The sequence below is a fragment of the Crotalus tigris genome, unplaced genomic scaffold (assembly GCF_016545835.1).
Source record: "Crotalus tigris isolate CLP2741 ecotype Arizona unplaced genomic scaffold, ASM1654583v1 scf7180000017644.4837335, whole genome shotgun sequence".
In the NCBI taxonomy this organism is placed as follows: Eukaryota; Metazoa; Chordata; class Lepidosauria; order Squamata; family Viperidae; genus Crotalus; species Crotalus tigris.
The window spans coordinates 3617844-3638095 of record NW_024096536.1 but is presented as its reverse complement, the minus strand read 5'-3'; the positions used below and the strand labels follow the sequence as shown (position 1 = coordinate 3638095).

Here is a 20252-nt window from a genome sequence, read left to right as displayed (position 1 = left end):
CTTTCAATGTCCTTCAATAGCCCAAGGATCCATTCCATGCTGCGAGCCATGATAAACACCAAAGTCTCTGAGTGGCTTCCCATGGTTAGCCTCAGGGATTCAATGACAAAGCTTGCCGGGATGCCCCCTGCTAATGACCCATCAAGTTGGCAGAATGCGATGGGGTCTTTGAGTTTTCTAAGGGGAGTTCCCATTTTCCTGACTAGGCTGGGGCTTATGAGGCACCGAGTGCATCCCGAGTCCAGCAGTGCAGTTATGGCCATCCTCCTGCCTGTGCTTGGGATTGACAGTTCTATGGGCATAGTTATGGGGTCGATTGGCCCACTTACCAATGGGCCATCATAATCGCTCTCTGATGTCTCTGACTCGTCATCCGGTAGGGTTGGAACTCTACTTCCTGTCTTTGGGGTTTGGGGGAGCTCCACAACCTTGGTCGACTTCAGGGCTGTTTCTTTCAGGCGTTGAGTCGGCTTGCTTGACCTTCCCCCAGAGGGGCAATCCAGCTTCCTAGCTGGAATCTTGCTGCAGCATTCCACAGCCCGATGCCCTTCCTTGCCGCACTTGAAACAGGAGGTGGATCGCAGCTGGTTAGCAAGAGTTTTGCTGGCCTCTCCCCTTCTCTCAGGCTGGATGTATTTCCCCGGCTTCATGGGATGGTTGCGGGTCTGGTTGATTTCCACTTCTTCAGCCAGGACACACTATTTGTACAGTCAGGCAGGTGCTCTGCAGGCCACACGTGTTGTACAGGTCGTTGTTTAATCCATCTTGGAAACAGCTTATTAGAATGTTTTCGGGCCAGTTGAGGCGGTAGTTCAGGTCACGGAACTCCTCCATATAGTCAGCCAATGGTCGATGTCCCTGTTTCACTGTTTTTATACAGTCCCAAGCCTTTTGGTCTGCTAGGCGGTCTTCAAAACGGCACCTCAGTGCGGTCGTGAACCAGTTGAAGTTTTGAAGTTGGGGAGCATCACAATTATACAGGGTTACCATCCATCTGGCTGCAGTTCCTTCCAGGGCTAGGGTGACAACCCTGATCTTTGCTGCAACGTTGGGCAAAGACCTCCCATATACTTGCATGTATGTGAGGATGTGAACCAGGGAGAACCCCAATTGCTGTGGATCCCTGTCGAACTTGATTCCCAATGGAACTAGCTTCAGCTCATCTGGAGAAGTCCTCTCTCTGGACTGTTGTGGGGTTCGAGCTCTCCAGGGGGGCTGCTCGCTGCTGTGCCGCTGGAGTGGCTACCGCCATCTCGGTCGAACCTGTGGCTCCACTGACCGCCTCAGCTGTTGCAGCCTCGTCTCCTCCATGCTCAACCTCCTCTGCCAGTTCTTCCTCTTTTTCTGGGCAGCCCAGGGATTTGGCTTTTAGGTCCTCAAAAGCTTCTACCATGTAAGTCATGCTGTTGGACACAAAAGTAGTCACAAACTGAAATTCACTCAGTTCACGTTGCAAATAGAAAAGGAGTTTATTAACCTTAACAATAAAGTCTAAAAGGTAACGGTTTGCAAAGCATGGTGGATTCAGGAAGGCAGACAATGCAATGTAGCCTAACACTGAACCACACCCCAAATTCCAAAATCACATATTATTATACATCCTATTGCAATGCCCCATTCCCTCCCCCATGGTCCCATTGGCTTAGGCTTTGGAGGTTACAATCTATCAGAAGCGCCTAAACAGAATACATTATCTCCGCCCCTGTTTGCTTACATTATACTAATAAGATCCATCCCCTACTATCCTGTTTACTCAGACCATATATGTACATGCTTATCAATCTTGGAAATAAGATGTGTCCACATCCCTATCAATCTTGGAAATAAGATGTGTCGACATGCCTATCAATCTTGGAATAAGATGTGTCCACACGCCTATCAATCTTCCACCTTTCAGACCAAATAGTGGTACCAGGCACCAAAAGGTACAGAAAAACAATTCCTAGATGATCATACCAGACCCCTTAGTAACTCCAGTTTCCCTCTCCCCTCATTTGGGACTTGTAATTTTCCAATATATATAATCATTATAAAATAATGATTATAAAATAACTAATCAATGATTACATGATAATACTAAAATATATTTTATTTTTATTTTTAAATGTCCTCACTACTTCCAGTTTTTTCCACAATGGCTCGCTTCAGGATCCCCTCCGTCAAATCTGATTGCTTATCTGGCTCTTCATCATCAGAAAGCAGCTCTTTCTTTTTCTTTCCGGTCTTCTTCTGACCTCCTCGGGTGAAAGTAACTGTTTGGGCTCTTTCCTCCCAGTCCTCCTTTTTCTTGACACCGAGCAACCATCTCAGCCTCGAGGAGTCTTCTAGGGCAGCAGCTTCCTCCACCCAAGTGGAGGTGCCTTCTCTGGGATATATCTGGATGAGCCGTTCACTGCAGTCCTCGTTTCCAGCTTCTCCTGTTACGCTGACATGCAGAGACATATTTTGCACAATCCCCCTCAATAGGGCAGACACCTCTTTGGGTTGGGTACTATTGCAGACCTTGCTTCATGTAAGGATCTGCCTCATCTAGACCTCCCAAGAAAGTGGAACTCTTGAAGCAGGCATCATTTCAAAAGGAACTTTTTATTGAGAGTTAGTGATGGCAGGATAGTAAAACAAGGTCTGAAGATTTAGCACGTGAAAGAATACGTCAAAATGGAAATTCAAACCCCCTTCCCCCAATGTCCAGTTGTCTGGTTGAAATCCAACCAATCCACAGGTGCCAAGCTGTTATGAGAACCAGGGGATTTAGTGCCTTTTTCAAGGACTCTCTGGATTTCATTTCCCAAAGGTCCCAGGCTCAGTTGTCTGGAGATAAGAGATGTTTTCAGGTCGCATTCCTCATACCCTGAGGGAGGGCACCTCACACAGAACATAGCAAAGCAACTATTTCCCCCATGCAAGCATCCCTCCCCCAACAGACTGGCAGGCCCCGAAAATGAATACGTAGGCAAAAGCAGGAAAGGAAGAAATAAGGGAATTGAAGGCAAATCTATTTGAGGGGCCCTGGCATTGTGTGTGCGCGCGCGCGTGTGTGTGTGTGTGTGTGTGTGTGTGTGTGTGTGTGTAATTATAAAAGATTTGTATCCCATTCTTTTTTAAATATTTTCCTGGTATGCTGTAATCTAGATCATGTAATTGCTTTGATGATTATTGCTCTATTTTGAACTATTTTTATTTTTGCATTAATTTGTGAGTTAAATTTCTAGTTCCAGGCTCTCTCACATTAATTAGAAATGTGAATCCCCATTAATTAGAAATTGCAGTCTTTCAGACACTTTCCAGAAGTAGCTTTTTTTAACTATTTCTGATTTTTAACTATTAATTGAAAAAGTATTTGAGAACTGTTGTTGTTGTGGTACTTTTAAAAATGTTGACTTTTAAAAAAGATGACACAGTTGTAAATAAATTAAAATCCAATCTTAATGTAGTGCTATCATAATTAGACATCTCTATGATACTTTTTGGATTTTTATGCTAGATTTAAGAATGTACATTTTAATTCAGGAACACGTTTTTTAAAGTGCTATTAAATCTTTTTTATTTCATTTAACTTATCTGATGGTCTGGAATTTTTTTCCCCATCAATTTCAAAATTACTTTGTCTATTTCAAGGGATAGGGGGAAAGATATAATGTCCTTTTTACCTTAAAAAGACCCAGAAGCAGTAGGAACATTGCAGGTGGGTAGATAGCTAGGTGGATGGACGGACGGACAGACAGACAGATAGATAGATAGACGACAGACAGACAGACAGACAGACAATGCCATTTTTGTTTAGGACTTCAAGATCACAAGCAGAATCTGGCCACTGGATTATTTTCCGCTTCCCTGGCTGTGCATGCCTAAAAACAAACTTCATATTTTTTTTTTTTACTAGAGCCTTTCTCTCTCACTATAACAAATTGGGAGCCAAGTGGCACTGCTTCTTAATTAGCAGAGGTCTGTTTGATGAATGGATAAAGCTTTTTCCAGGTGGAAATGTCTTTATATTTCATACTCCAAATCCCAAAAAAGTTGGAGGAAACCAAGACAATTCTGGAAAGCAAAATATATCAGATGAATTCTAGGTGCCACTCTGCATTTTTAAATTTTTCAAATTTCTGTGTCCATTCTTGGATTCTGATTTTTACAATACAGTTAATCCCATCTTGGCTATGGAAGATAAATAATGAAAAACAACTCTTTTATACTGAATACAGGGCCATACTGGCCAAATTAATTTGCTCGTTATTTGTATCACTAGAGTGTTTTAAATTATTATTTCACTTTTTCATTTTTTATTTTGTTTTATAGATTGTGACCCTTTGTAAGTGACTGAACTATACATATTTCAAATAAATGAACAGCAATGTAGGCACAACATCTTACATCACTTAAGTTTAATTTAATTTGTTTTGCTTACCTCCTTTTTCTACTGCAAACTTTTATGTTCCTTTCTCTTCTTAACAAGTAATAATGTTTTTTATTGTTGGAAATATATACAACTTTATTCTTTATAATGTGAGAGTTTTAAAAATACCAATTGTTTTAGAGCCAAGTTAATTCAGAAAATGAAAAACATTGAAAGTTGTTCAAAAAGAAAGGACTAGACAGCTTCAGAGATGCAGTATGTGAATGTATTACATTGTTTGTATCACTGTTTTAATGGTAGTATCTTCTCAGGATGATCGCTTGAAGGAACCATTGCAAAAATTGAAGTTGGCTATCAGCTGTGTCATGCCTGAACAACTATTCAAATACCAGGAAGATTGCCAGGCACACAGTCAAGCCAAGAATGCCAAGTATGTACGCAAATCAAACAGCTTTTGGCCAATGGGGGGAAGAGGGAAAATGAAAGGGCAACTGTCCTATTTTATTAGAAAATATGAAGTTCCAAATGTGAGGAAATTAATGTTTATGATTGCTATTTTTCTGCTTATATTATATATAGATTCTGCTTTTTGCAGTACATTAATTCTGTGAATATAGTGGAGCATTTATGAGATGGATAAGTTTCTTGCCTTAAAAAGATAGTGAATATCTGTCCATGTATTCACTTGGCCTTTTTTTTGTCTGCTATCTTAGCAAAAGCAATTCCAGAAGCTGTTCCTATTGCTCATGACAGGTTCTATTTATCTTAAGTATCTATTTTTTAGATTTTAGCTTTATCATTTTGCTTTTTCCCCAACATACCCTGCTTGTTCAGTTAGTACTGGAGTTGTAATTGAAAATCTTTAGCATAAGTGGGGATGACAGTTGTTTAATTTCTGGTAGAAAAGCTGTAGCCTGAAGTTCAGCAAACAGTGATGTTACAACTCGCATGTAAGAAAGAGCAGCTATTAGTGACCACCATTTTCTTTAGTCCTACAGCTAGTTACTGGATATACATTAGTGCTAGCAAATAATCCACTTGAAATTCTTCAAGGACCATTGCCCTCCATTTTTAAGTTTTCAAGTTTCATTTATGTTCTTGTCATTGTAGGAGTAAACTCTTATTAATCTGTGATTGTAACATATCAGGAGTCTGATAGTGTATTTCCTGATTAAGAAATTTGATTAACAGCTATTTTAATTGGAAAAGGTGATACCAGATTCCTGATCTGTATTGACATATATACTAGCTGATAAGTAGTAATTATTTTTCTTTTTTATGAATAGGTAGATGAATGTCTGACAAATCTTGTATCACTTATTAAATAGTTTTGTAACTGTGAGACAGGACCTAATTGCTTTCCCATAGCTGAATTCTTAAGTTATTTTCAGTGCAGTCATACAACTGACTCTGTCTCATGAAGATCTTACATATTGGTAGTTTTTTCATAATTCTTGCAATGAACTAAATGGAAATTGGCTCATTTCAGTGTCCAAAATATGTGTAGATATTCAGTAACTTTTAAGGTGATGGACTGCAAATATCAACTATCTAGAATACCAATGCATCAACTGCGATAGGAAAAGAAGTGGCAGAACCTGGGAATGGAGTTAAAAGAGATATCAGTCTATACTCCGTATGTGGTCACAACTAAATCCAACCACCCTTGAATTCCATTGGCCCTTATTTCACACTAAGGATATGTTAACCTTCGTTGAATAGATTTCTGTTCATAGACATGATTATACATACATACATACATACATACATACATACATACATACATACATACATCAGTTTAATTGGACCTTCACGTAGAGATACATAGAGACCAGACAATTGCAAATAAGCAACCAGCAGATATCTGAGTCTCTCTGGCAATGTAATTATGGGGAAGTAAGCATACCTCTGTTTCTACTCTTTACAATACTGTGCTTATTCTTTTGCTCCAGAATACAAGCAGAAGATGAGCGAGACAAGAATGGTTCAGAAGAGGAAGATGACGAGAAACCAGGAAAGAGGATTGCAGGTCCAAGAAAAAAGTTCTACTGGGATGAGACAGTGAGGTATGATACTATATTGTTTGATACTCCACTAGAGGTATTATAAATTACCATAGCACAGCCTAATAAAAGTTATTTCAGATCAGAAAAAAAAATAACTTGGACTTTTTTTCCTGAGATGGAGCATAGTCATAAATGTAACTCTACCATAGCTAATGCATGCGGTTCTGGAGTGGAAATAAACTGGATGGACATATAACACAAATAAGACTTTTAATCTTGGATAATGTGGAGCTCATCTTTCTTGCTAATTTACTTCTTCCTAAGTGCTATCTAATATTCACTCTGTATTTTCTGATACTTTTCACTGCATAAGGCTTTGCAAACTTGACTATATTGACATTCTTGTCCCAGAATCTTTTGCTATTTGGGTTATGTAAAGGTCTGTCCTCAGTATTTAATTTGTCTTAGCTCCCATGTGAGTGATTATCAAAAAAGAAGTTAAAAAGAGTGTAAAAAGAAATGGAAATAATTTTGCTCTATAGGCTAAAAATCTAAAATTTGTAGTGATATTTGCTTTCATTCTCCACCAGCTTTATGAGTATGAAAAAGGAAGAAACTCATTTTCACCTTTTCTCCTCAACTCTATTTGAATTGAACTGAATTGAATACAATACTTTATTTGGCCAAGTGTGATTAAATGTACAAAAAATATTTCTTCAGTGCAGATTTGTTTATCTTCATTTCTTAAACCCATTTCTGTATTTAAGTAACTTTTATACAATTTCACTTAACAAATTCTCAATTGTGGGAAATTAGTATCTATTGATTGCAATGTTCTTGGGTAAGAAATGTCCCAAAAAAATGGAAATGCCTGTTTTAAATTATAGAAAAGATAAAACAGAGTACAAGAAACTGAAAACCAGTTGTATTATATCTTACAGTGTAATATGGTTAATTAAAAGTTATTGTTGAATAATTCTATTTTTAGAGAAAATATGAAAGGTAAATAAGTAACTTTGACAAGTGATGCTTGATGTACTGAAGACAGCCAGGTTTATTTCAACAGGACTTTGCTGTGTAATCTTGTCAAGATAAAGCTGGATTGCTATGAACTAGAGCCAAATAAAAGTCAATCTGCAGAAGATTACCTCAAGACATTTATGGAGACAGAGGTGAAGCCTCTTTGGCCAAAAGGTTGGATGCAAGCTAGGTATGGTATCTATTTAAGACTAATGTTCTTATTCAGACTTTATGATATATGGTGAATTAAGTTTTGTCAGAATTCAGATCCTGGTTATAAAATATTTTCTGAAATAGTTTATATGAAATCATTAGTGCTAGAGTTTCCAAATTAGTGTCTGTAGGGGCTAGAATAATATCTTGATGCCTGTGACGCTCTTATTTATTCTCTTTTCTTTTTAATCTGGTAATGCTACATTGCTGAGAAAGTGCAAAGATGATCCATCCATAAATGAATGGAACTTGCTAATTGCATCCCATAATGCTTAAAACTACAAAATAAACATAAGGCATTATTTTCTGGAAAATTTAACAGTGTGGATAGCCACTAAATACAAAAGAAACACTGTTTTATATTGCAAGGGGGTGTTGGGAGGGGAGACCAGGGAATATCTTGTTGATCAGTTTAATATCATTTAATTGTAGTAACAATTATTTGTGGTGGGCCTACATATTTTTTAAAGATATTAAGTCAAATAGTCTTGCTGTTGCAGCAAAATGTGACACTGAGTTGAATCTGACTTACCCATCAAACACAAATAACCTGAATTGATGCATTTATTCATAATAATAGGCTGTGTAAGAAAGTTATATTCTTTTTAAAACATGAGCAGAAACTTCAAGGGCAACCCCATGTGAAACTCATTGCATTAATCTTATCTGGAGATAATGAAGACAAAGATGACTGTTCTCAGAGCTTCGTACTCCAGAAATGAACCATAGCTGGTCTTGGTAAAGACATTCAGGGCTGTGTCTTCATCTATGGATCCAACTATAACTATGAATCGAAGAGAAACCCCATAGTTGTAGACCTGGGTCTCTGCAATTATGTTTGCTGGACAGTCACTCTGCTCTAAAGCTATCAACATCAGGAATGAGATGAACCCTTGTAATACAGTGCCTTCAACCAGTCAGAGGTGGTCCAAGACACTGTCATGATCAGTGTCAAACCAGCTAGGGTCTAATAGAATAAGGACAGCTACACTCTCGCTGTCCATCGCACAAGAGCAGCCTATTGCTGTTTCTGGATGCCTGGATTTAAATCCTATCTGAAAATGACCCAGCTAATTAATTTCACCCATGATTTTTTGCCCTGGATTCCCATAATCTTCTCCATGATGTTCCATAAAAATGGAAGATTGAAGGCTGAAGCTATCTAATATGGTGAAGTTGGAGACATTGTTTTTCATCACAAGCATTCCAGACATCTTTTCTATCATTTCATAGGATCTCTGATCAGGGATAGATTGTTAGAGTGCATTCTTTTTTTTATCTTAGCAGTCTCTATGTTCTGTCTGTCTCCTAATTAAGCTTATGGAAGCTACTATATTGCTGGAAATTAAGAATTAAGATTATTGGTGTTTGTCATTTTAAGCTTTAATAATAGTTTAAACATATCCATTTAATTGTTTAATTATAGCAGTTTGTTTTTTGGGTATAGATAAGAAATTTCAGGTTATGACAAGCTTAAAGATATTTTTTTAGCTGTGATCTGCAGCATGGTGAACTATGCACAGGTGCTTTGAAACAAAATGCCATTCTACCTAACTCCCAATCAGCCAGAGTAATGGAAAATTTATGGTAGTCTCAGAATCTAGACCTATTGTAAAGAACTAAGTTTAGAATTTTGGGTGGAAAACTGCTATTAAAATAACAACAAACTTCTGTCTTTGCTCTGCATTTGCTTTTTGGTACATACTATTGCCCAAATGTAGCAAGATCTAAAGTATTTATGTCTGAATGGCTTTTTATGGACTAACAGAGCTGCTCATTTGGACAATTAAAAACCAAAACGCTTCCTTTTCCAGACACCATGTTGCCTGATAATGTTAGGATAGTTCATTCATTGCCTGAGAACACTTAAAATAGGAATAGGCTTTTTTTTTTTTTTTTTTAGAAAATGGGCAAAAGAGCACCTTTTGCCCATTTTTATATCTTTTATACCTCCTCTTCTAGAAATGGTAGAAAAAAGCTGAATAGTTTTGGTTCAAATATTACTGTAATAGAGAATTTAACATGTGATCATGCTTGATAATCCCTGTCTTTAATGTCTTTAATGTAATGTATAGGCTTTCTGTAGGAAGGAAGCCTATGTGCATAACAGATTAAGTGTTGATTTCCTTGTTAGCCAGAATCTTATATGGGAGTTAAAATAACATCTCTTCTGCAGACATTTGTATTTCACCTAAATGCCTGCAAGGAAGCCAATTTCACTAGAGCAACATTAACACATTTATTTATTTTGGTAATGCCTGAACAGGGCTTCAGCTTTTTAAAAAATGAATTCTGAAGAGTATAGCGCAGGGTTGAAAGTGGTTATTAAAAGGTAGAAATCAATACTGATCCAGGACTGACAGGAAACTTGCAGAATCTATTAAAAAGTTTATGTAACTTGAGGCAACTTTAATTTTACTCAACTATTTTAATGTGCAATATTATTTAGAATCACAAGAATTGTAGAAATAATTTATTAACTACCCTTTAATGCATGGGAAGAGTCAGTCTATGCAAGAAGAGCAAGTTGCTGTTATTCATGTACATGATGTATATGAAAAGGATTGGCATGTTAGGATACAAAAAATATTGTGGGATTCAGTATCCCAAACAATTATTTTGATTAGTTCTTTATTTATAATGAAGACATTCTAGTGCCAGCATACTAGCAATGTGAATATATATTCAGAGTGAACACATTTAAAGTGGCTTAAACTGAAAATCTCACTTTGATGTAGCATTATTACAAATTATGATCAATTTATGAAACTTAATACCTTCTGTTTGCTTCATTGTCTTGACTACTTCAGGAAAGAAAACTTAAATACATATATTTCAATGTATTAATTATTAATCTTTCTTAACTGCCTTGTTTCAATTGTTTGTAGCTTGATTGGGACAAATATGGATCTATACACATGTAATCTTAACAAATCTTTTGAGGATTAGAAATTACAAATACTGAATTTAAAAAGTTGGTTAATCAGTTGTATAATTGTTGGCCAAAAGATTTATTCAAGAGTGATTACGTAACAATAACACAATCTTTAACCAACCATTAATGTGTATTTAGTGTGGTACTTATATATTTGGCACTTTATGAACAGTGAACCCCGTTTTCAGCCTTAAAGAATTTAGACTGAAAAGATAAATACAAGCCACAAAACTTTAGTCAAGGCAAGAAAATATAAAAAGCTTGGGGGTGGGTGGGTAAGAATGAGCAGCTTACATATGAGAGTGTTCTAAGGTTTGAGATCTTGATTTATAGTGGGTTTATAAAAGTGTGTAACAGTAGTTATTATTAGGATAATAGAAACAGTAGAACATGGTCATTTGGTTCACTGAGTGATTGCTCCAGGTATGTATGTACTATACAAGCCCCCCTCTGCCCATAGATGCTCATACCCTGCTTAGAGCAGGGATCCAGTAAAGTATTCATGATAAATAATTTTATATCTTCTGTCTGATTAGATTAGAGCTACAATGTCTTCATAATCCTTAATAGACATTTTACAACTTCTACTTTAAACTCTTGTTACAACCACTTTTTTAAACATTCAGTAGCAGTTTATCTTTCTATAACTTAAATCTATTAAATATTCTGGAGTAGAGTCTAGGTCTTGGCATCCTTTTGATATTTTCTCTACTCAGTCATCTGAAAACATAAATTTGGGGATGGGGGATTGTGTATATTTCTTTATACAACTTTCTTCTGGTTTGTTGGACCCTTTCTCAAAGAACAGCATTCAGAACTGAAACGATATTTGGGTCTCACCTATACAAAATAAAATAAAACCACTATTTTTTATAATTTGTCAATTAATTTTTTCTTGTCATAGCTTAAAATTATATCCCCTCTCACTTTTTTGCATTCATATCACATTACTAACTTGCATTCAGTTTGTAATCAATTAGTCTTTGAAGATCTTTTTGAGTAAAAAAAAACCCTGCCTCTGTGAAATTTCATCCAATTTAAGCTAGATCCTAGTTTTGAAACGTCAATTAATTTTACAAATGTTTCCTTCATTTAGAAAGTGTACAATCTTCCTGGGCATACTTAGTGTATGTGTGCTTGCACATTCTTTTGAGTCAGTGTTGACTCCTGACCACTGCCTGGACAAGTTCCTGCAGTTTTCTTGACAAGTTTTCAGAAGAGGTCTACCATTGCCTATATCCTAGGATTGAGAGAGTGATTGACCCAAGATCACTCAGTTGCCTTTGGGCCCAAGGCAGGAATATAACTTATGGCCTTCCAGTTTCTAGCATGATACCTTAACCACTAAACCAAACTGATTTTCACTGTTCTACTTATTGGTCTGGTTTTGGGGTCCTTTAATTCATTTTGATGATAGATAGAACATTTTCTTTACTGCAGTCATCTGGCACCTCAGCAGGGTTTTTTTTAGAATTTCTAAACAAATTGTACATACAAGTTTAGCCAAACCCTCAACAAATTTCTTCAGTAATCTAGAATGGGGATCATCAAGTCCTGGAAATGTCATTGGTACTTCCCCACCCCAACCATGTAGATATCTATCTCAGGCATCAATTTTACCCCTCCCTCCTCTTCAGAGTTGCCTGATAGAGCACATGACTTCTTGTAGGGGAGAAATGAGATGAAAAAAAATGCCTTTGATTTATTATACTACTGTTTTTGCCATCTTCTCTTATTGAGTGATTATATGTCATCAAGTATTTTCAACTCCTAGCAATCACATATATTTTCTCCATGATGATTATCTTTTATTCCTTCAGGTCTCCCAATGGTAGATTCATCATCACCATAATTTGAGTCCATCAGTCGTGCTACTCCTCTTCTTCTCTTTCCTTCACCTTTCCTAGTAAGCTGGATCTTTCTATAATGTGTCCGAAGTACAGGTAGTTCTTGCTTAATGACAGTCACTTAGCAACCATTCAAAGTTATGATGGATTTCCCTAGAGCTACTTAACCACCCATTTTCAAAGTTCCAATAGCCGCAATCTTTCCCATAGTCACCTGATCTTGTTTTGGGCTCTTGTCAATCACTTTGCATTTACAGTTGTTTGCAGTGTCCCGTGCTAACATGACAATGATTTTTGGCATTTTTTTGCCAATTTTTTTTTAAATTCTCAATTTCCATTTAATGACTGCAGCATTTGCTTAACGACAGCAGCAAAAAAGGACATAAAATCAGGCAGTCAATGGTGACCACTTAATGACTGTATGTGCTGCCCTGCTCCTCCCCCCCCCCACAGGCATGGACAGCAAGAGTTCTACACATGTTTATTTAAGCCCCTACACATGTTTATTCAGAAAGCACCCCTGTTGTGACGTCCGATTCTAAGCTCAACACGAGTCACTGGATAACCCAAGTCCAATGGGCACATATTAAGTCGAGGAAAGCAGTCCACAATTCAAACAGGTTAGGATACATGGCACTAGCACACAAGGAACAGAACTGGACATGTTGTTCCAGCTACACTCAAGTCCTCAGGGCAGGATTAAATAGGCAATGTCAATGCAGCCCTTGATGAGAGGTGAGGTTGCCTCCTCATGAGTAGTCTAGCTGTCTGTTGTGCGTTTCTCTACATGTGCTTGGATCAGGAGGAGGTATGGACTCCACCTTCTTCTCATTGCTAACGGGCAGCAGCTGCTCCCAGTCCTCTCCTGGAGCTTTCTGGCTAACTTGTTGCAGCTGTGATTCGCCTTGCTCAGCCTCAGCCTGCTGTTTGTCCAATCGACCCAGCTGAGGCTGCTCTGTCAGGCTAGCACTCTGCAAGCCCCAATCCTGATCAACATCAACATAACTCTGTTTTCTTCTGTTGACTCAAACTCACCCTCCTCTGAACTCGCATTTGGAAAGGGCTCCAGGGGCATATCCATGAAACTGTGTGACTTATGACTGTAATTCCAGGCTCAACTATTCTCATAAATCGGGACTACCTATAGCAGTGGTGGCGAACCTATGGCACGGGTGCCAGAGGCGGCACTCAGAGCCCTCTCTGTGGGCACGCACACCGTCACCCCAGTCCTAGGCCTTCAGCTGGGTTTTATAAAACTTTTTTGCTTTAGGCTTCCGCCGCCATGTGCAAAAAAGAAAAGGTTCAATCAGTCAATTTCAACTTCTCGCAGGGGGGAAAAACTTGCAAATTTGGAATTGATTGATTGAACTTTTTAGTCCCACCCAGTCTGCCGTTACCACTGCAGCCATGCCCACCCAATGGACCATGTCAATCCAATGGGCCACACCCACCCAGCACTAAGTAGGTTTTGGGTTGCAGTTTGGGCACTCAGTCTCTAAAAGGTTCGCCATCACTGATCTATAGGATATCCTGGTCATTTGTGCCTTGTGTGAGAACTCTGGGTTGATTTGTTCACTGATCCATTGGTTTATTTTCTTGACTGTCCACAATATTCTCAAGCATCTTCTCCAATACCAAAGTTCAAAGGCATCATTATTGTTCATATTTCGTTAAAGTCCAATTTTCACTTCCATAAAATGTCATAGGGAATATCATGGCTTGCATGATTTTGATCTTTGTAGGTATAGACATACTGGAATTTGAATATATTTTTCAAGGCCTTCATGGCTGGCTGCTTTTCTGCTGGTGCTAGCCTGCAGTGTATTTTTGACTGTTTGTTCTTGTACCATTGATTTATCCTAGTAGGCAAAAGCTATCCACCATGTTGCTATCTTCAGTTCTAAGGTGACTCTTAAGTAAACATAGGATATTGGTGAGATATAGGCTTCTCAGGCAGTATATTGATTGTGTAGTATTGTACTTGGGGCAGGAGAAGGTGTTTTATTTCTTTTACTCAAAAATCCACAAAATGTGTTTATTTTGCTATTAATACAAGAGGTTCCATGTGTAGAGAGGATTGGAGGAAGTACGTTTTTTTGAATAAATTTTATTTTATTCGGAAAATTAAGGTAAAATACAAACTTCAAAAAAAAAGGAAAAAGAAATTTTACAAAAACAAAACAAAGTTGGACAAAACATTAGAAAAGAAAAAAGTGCATTAAAAAAGACAAACACGCATACACACATCCCCCCTAATTGAATACTGATAAATATATTGGAACAATATTAATCCCCAGCCTTTCAAAACAGGCCCAATATCTATATATTGACTTGTCATCCATCTATATTTGCAGCAAGTTTGACCTGTTATCCATCTAGGCAAAGTAGTTAACATGTGAACCAACAGCAAAGTTAAACTTCAAAGCCCTCTGTTAGCAATCTGTTATTGTGTTTAACTCATAGAAAGTCTACAGTCACTATAGTCATTATCTGTAATCCGTCCAGTATCAAATACCTTCGTTTGATTCTTAATAATAAAACTTTTTAAGATTTTGGTTGAAAACTTTCCCAACAATTCTGTCTTATTTCCTCAAATCATAAACCTCTGTTGTCAATCCGTTTTTCCAAAAAAATCCAGTCCAAATCGTTTTCCAGTTAGATTTAGTAAGTCAATTTCCAATCATCATCAATCTTTTTAAGAAAGTCCAGTTCATCATTCACTGATTGTGTTAATTCCAAATCTGTAAAATCCATAACCCCTTCAGCCTTCTCCAAAAAACCTGCAGCTTCCAAACCAAATTCTTTTTCATTTAAATCTGCCAATAGCAATTTAGATTCCAGTCCATCCAGTTCTGAGCTTGACATGGCTACAGCTGCTTGTGTTTGAATATTCTCTTTAGGTTGATTTAAAATTCTGTTATCAAATTTTTTACCAAAGTTTTCAATTTGAATTTGTAGGTTAAAAAAAAGCATTCTGTTTTCAAAGGCTTCCCAGAGGGCTTTATCTTTAAATTGGTACATTGTTTGTATTTTAATATAGTCCTATAACTGGGCATTCACAACCAGACATTTTCCCAGAATTTCCATGACAAGGGAGTTCCACAAAGAACATTGAGATAATATTTCTCACTATAAAGAAGGATGGGAAAAAATAAAATTTCCCTGAACTCATTAAAAAATTAAGATCAGAGCTTTTTAAAAGTTAAGAAAGTGTGAAATCCCTGCAGTGAAAATCTGATAAAAATGAAAATCTAACAGATCACTTTCACTACCCAGAAAATCTCCATCAACTTTGATATGAAGAAAGCGAAAGTAATTCAGACAGCAGAGTGAAGCAGTGAAAAAACATTAAAGAATTCACATTCAAATCCAGCAAGGGGTTAAAGTGAATCAGTCTTCAACAAGTCAATTAACTTTTAAAAGAAAAATAAAGCTAAAAAAGAATATTCAAATTGTGCAGATAAAACTCAGATGTGCTTAAAAAAACTGAACAGCTGAGAGGAAAGAGCTCCAACTCTCTGACTGCTCCTACCAGAAATCACAATCCTCAAAATTCTCATTCCCAGGAGGGTCTACAGTCATCTGAGATTCATCTTGGTTCTTTCCTAGGTGTTCCCATTCAGATCTAGGAAGTCAACTGCCAAAGAACCCGTTTTGGTAAAAAAAATCAACTGTTGATTGGCAGATGAAACAAATCCCCCACCCCCAGCATGCCATCTTGGGAGAAGTGTGAAGAGCATATTTTCTGCAAATAGTGTTAAAATTTTTGAGAGAAAAGAAAAATCGATCTTGTTCCCAGTGAATAACTGGTTTGTGAGTTTGTAGCCAATCTTTGCCTGCTATCAGGATATAAAAAGGCTGTGGTATATAGAGTAGCAAGAATTCTGCATAATTTATTGTGGGGTTGTGTATTGTAAAATGGATCCAACCCAAAGAGGTTGACTTCAGTCGTTTCCATTAGCATTGACATTCTAGCATCTGTTTATGTAAGGCAAAATGACATACTATAACTTTTATCCGTGAAATTAGTAATTGCACCCAGCTGAAAGTTGTATTTCTGGGGCTTTGCGGGTGTGAAGACGTAACAGAGATAATAAAATTCATTTCCCTGCTGTTGGTCTTCAGAACTCTTCTTAATTGTTGAGCAGAACTGCCAAACATTTGGAAGGGAGCTTACAAAGTTTTCCAAAGATGAGGCTTTGAAATAATTCAGATATTTACTTGTAAAGTGACACATATTTCTGCAAGTATGATTTTTTATAGTCAACTTAAGAGTATGTAGCAGTACAAATCATAGCTAGCTGTACTAGAGCTCCCTCATAAAACCACAAAGCAAGAGCTGCTTTTTAAAGCATCTCTGCTGCAGACAGAGATTGTCTCAGTGTTCCTATTTATACAGGCTCCATACTGTTGGAGTTTGAGGAGACAACAGGACGGTGGTGGAGGGATAGATATAATGAAAGTCTGTAAAAAATATCTCCATTGTAGTTCTTATGCTTCAATTCCTTCTGCTCTCTGCCAATCAGCATGTGATACTGAAATTGCTTTTCTAAATTTTCTGAAGTGCCCTGTCTTACTAATCCATCCCTCAGTTTATCAAAACTGGTTAATCAAGGCAAAATAATTGCAGTTCACATCTCTGACATACAACTAAAAATCAACTACCTATTCATGAACACGATTGTTTCCTTGCTTCAGCTTGTAAATCTCCCAATTTGCGATGTCTCTTATAGCCACAATATCAAAAGCAGCTCTAAATCTTTGCATGAAATTCTGGTACTGGTACTTATCTAAGACTGCATCATTCCTCTCAATGAGCGGAATTGCCCATCAGGCTGCTCCTTCCTTCAACAGGCTGAGAACGAAGGCTACTTTACTCCGATCAGTCGGAAATTCTACTGGTCTCTCCACCATGAATAATTCACATTGAGTAGTGAAAGTCAGGAATTGATCCTGTGCCCCACTGAACTTCTCCAGCAGACTTCCAGGAGATCAAAGTAACAGTGGCTGTGGGGCAACTTGTGGGGGCGACTCCCAGCTGAGGTAAGCTTTGTCCCAGATGCTGTGCTCGCTGTATCATGGCACTGTGCAGGTTCGTTATTTCTGTATATAGCTCATGTTGATGCTGCAATAATGCCTCAGCCAGTTGTTGTGCAGAGAAGTTTCTTCAAGGATCTGTTGTCTTTAAGGCAAGTTCTGATGCCTCTTTACTGAAAGACAAGATTGTTGGCAATATAAAAAATAAAAATAAAAAAAGAGGAGCAGCATCTGTTTCAGGAATGCTCTATTGTGCCAGGATACAATAACAATCCTGAAAGCAAATAAATCTTACACCAAATAAAATCAAAGTGGGATTATTTTGATTTTTTTCTCATGCTTTCTTCTTTTGCAAGACTGAATCATCTTTTCTAAACCTCTCCCTCTCTTAATAGTTTGTTGATCCCTTCCCCTTTCTCAAGGCCGTTTACATTCCCTCACATTGTTGTGTCATGCAGTATCTATAAAAATAACTCTCAAATAATTTACTTTTGCAAATAATTTACCTTTTCAGCCAACAGTGCAGCATTATCTGCATATAGATGTGCACGTTTATATTATCGAACAATCTGTTACTATCACCAGCTTATTATCAAAGCACTCAATATACATTTATCCATACATTCTTCTCATAGTGGATGGCTGGATTGTTGGATGCCATAGTCTCATGACAGACTCTCAGTCAATGCTAGATCTGTATGAGTGAGCCTGGAAATGTGGTTTACATAACAGAGATCTTATTTACATGGAGATGTAACCCTGTTTGAGATTTTCCTGCCAGGTTTCTAGCTGCTCCATTAGTGTCAGTATAGTAATTGGGGAGGAGGTAGAGTGGTAACTTTATGAAAGTTGGCAGTGACCAGAAGCACTTCCTCAGAGCTAGCCAGGTAAATATCTGTATGATACATTGGACTTTAGGGAAAAGGTGAGTGCCCTTTCTGTACCATCCGCTTCAGTGACCTGCAGTATGTCTGCCCAAGCTTCTCAGTTTGGTGGTAGAATTCCCTAGACTGCAATCTCTATTTTCTATAGAAGAATCATCTGTAGAGATTTCATTTCTTCTGTAGGGACCGCAGGCTTATTTAGAAGATTTTGGGTCCAGCATGCAAACAGATGGCCACACATTAGGCATTAAACCTGGTGTTTACCTCAGAACTTATAGAATGTAATCTGAGTATGGAGAACATTGTCTTTATGTATCATTTTTATACCATTTTCTATCTAAGAAATACATTACCCACTCAACTGATCTCTACATGATTTGTAAACCAGTTAAAATAGATTACCCCAAATATTAATTCTCAGACTTTTTTGAGGGCATGTGGATAATTTCTAAGCAATCTTGCAATCAGTTATTCCATGTGCCTTGCCAGTCTCAGGAATATGGAGCTAGTGTGAGTGTTGGATGAGATTGCCCTTAAACAACCTCTTCTTCCTCACAAAGGGTTACTTGATTTATTGGGGAGCTGCAGGAGGTGAAGACACACTAGACTAGAGCAACAATTGAAACAATGAAGAAAATAAGTCATTGATGATAGTTGATACCCAAATTGAGTGTTTGGTGAAGGTGGCGAGGCATCAATTACAGAGAGTCCTGGAAGAACAGATTTTTCCAGACACTTTATTTTCAGACTTCAGGCATGAATACAGTTTGGAAACAGTGCTGGTCACCCCAGTGGATTATCTCTGTTGAGACATGGATAGAGAGAGAATATGTTAAATTTCTCAATGGCCATATGGTATATTTCTGTCTATAAAAATTAGGGCTTGAAGTGCTACTTGGTAGTGATTCCATTTTTCCCCTGAGTGAGGGGTTCCAGTCAGCATATGAAGAGAAAGAATGATAGTGTATGTAGTTGCTCCAACTTTGGTTAGTGCACTAACTGCAGGCCCTTTTAAACCGGGAAGCCTGGTAACAGTAACCCATGCCATTATATCACCTTGTGTATTACTTTGTATAATATACTCTATATGGGGCTGCCTTTGAAAAAAGCATGCTTCAGCTGATCCAAGATGCACCGGCCTATCTGCTAACTGAAGATAGTAAAGTTAGCCATGTTATACTAATGTGTTACAGTTGCGGCATTGGTTGCTAATTGGCTTCCTTCCTCATAGCTTCCTCCTTTTAAAAGGTTGTTGAGGATCTTTTTCTTCCACAGAGCATTTGTGTGCCAGGAGTGTGAGGGCACTATGATTAGTTAGCTATCATAGTGTGGTATTTTTAATTGTATTGCTTATTCTGTTGGATTTTAACAGCTTTGAGTATGAATTAGATGATATTTGTGCAAACAAATGAAACCAATATATTAATATCACTTCACAATGAAATTCTGGTAAAACTTAGGCATCCCTGATCCAATTCTTTCGACTCTTGGTTTTTGATATTTTTGGATATTTTTTCCCTTGTATGTGCTACTTGTATGAAATCTTCAATAACATCCAAGGATATGGACTCTCAAAGCCATTTCAACATTTTTTTTTCCTTTCCTTTCCTTTCCTTCCCTTCTCTTCCCTTCCCTTCCCTTCCCTTCCCTTCCCTTCATTGTTAAGGTGTCTTTCAGATCATTGTCTTGCTGAAATATCCAGTCTCTTTTCAGCTTCAGTTTCCTCACTGATTGTGGGAATTTATAAATAACTGTACGTAGTGTGTAATTTCAGATTTGCAGAAAGCTGCATTTAATTTTGTACCATATAGAAGTTGTGTCAACTTCAATGAAATATACAATTTGACAGGGGACCTAACAGTTTATATACAATTGTAGATGTGATAGCACTGAAACAAAATAGTGTCACGTTTCAAAGTGAGGCTATACAAACTGTCTTCATTTACAAATCCT

General features: G+C 37.6%; 1 protein-coding gene across 5 annotated transcripts in view; it reads left to right on the top strand.

Moving 5' to 3' along the window:
• UBN2 (ubinuclein 2) overlaps positions 1–20252 on the top strand; it is a 100035-nt gene that overhangs the window by 15380 nt on the left and 64403 nt on the right. For all 5 annotated transcript variants that reach the window (XM_039335630.1, XM_039335629.1, XM_039335628.1 and 2 more), the window contains exons 9-11: positions 4669–4787; positions 6310–6423; positions 7430–7573. In XM_039335630.1, coding sequence (XP_039191564.1) covers positions 4669–4787; positions 6310–6423; positions 7430–7573 — 377 coding nt within the window. The remainder of the gene's footprint in view (positions 1–4668; positions 4788–6309; positions 6424–7429; positions 7574–20252) is intronic.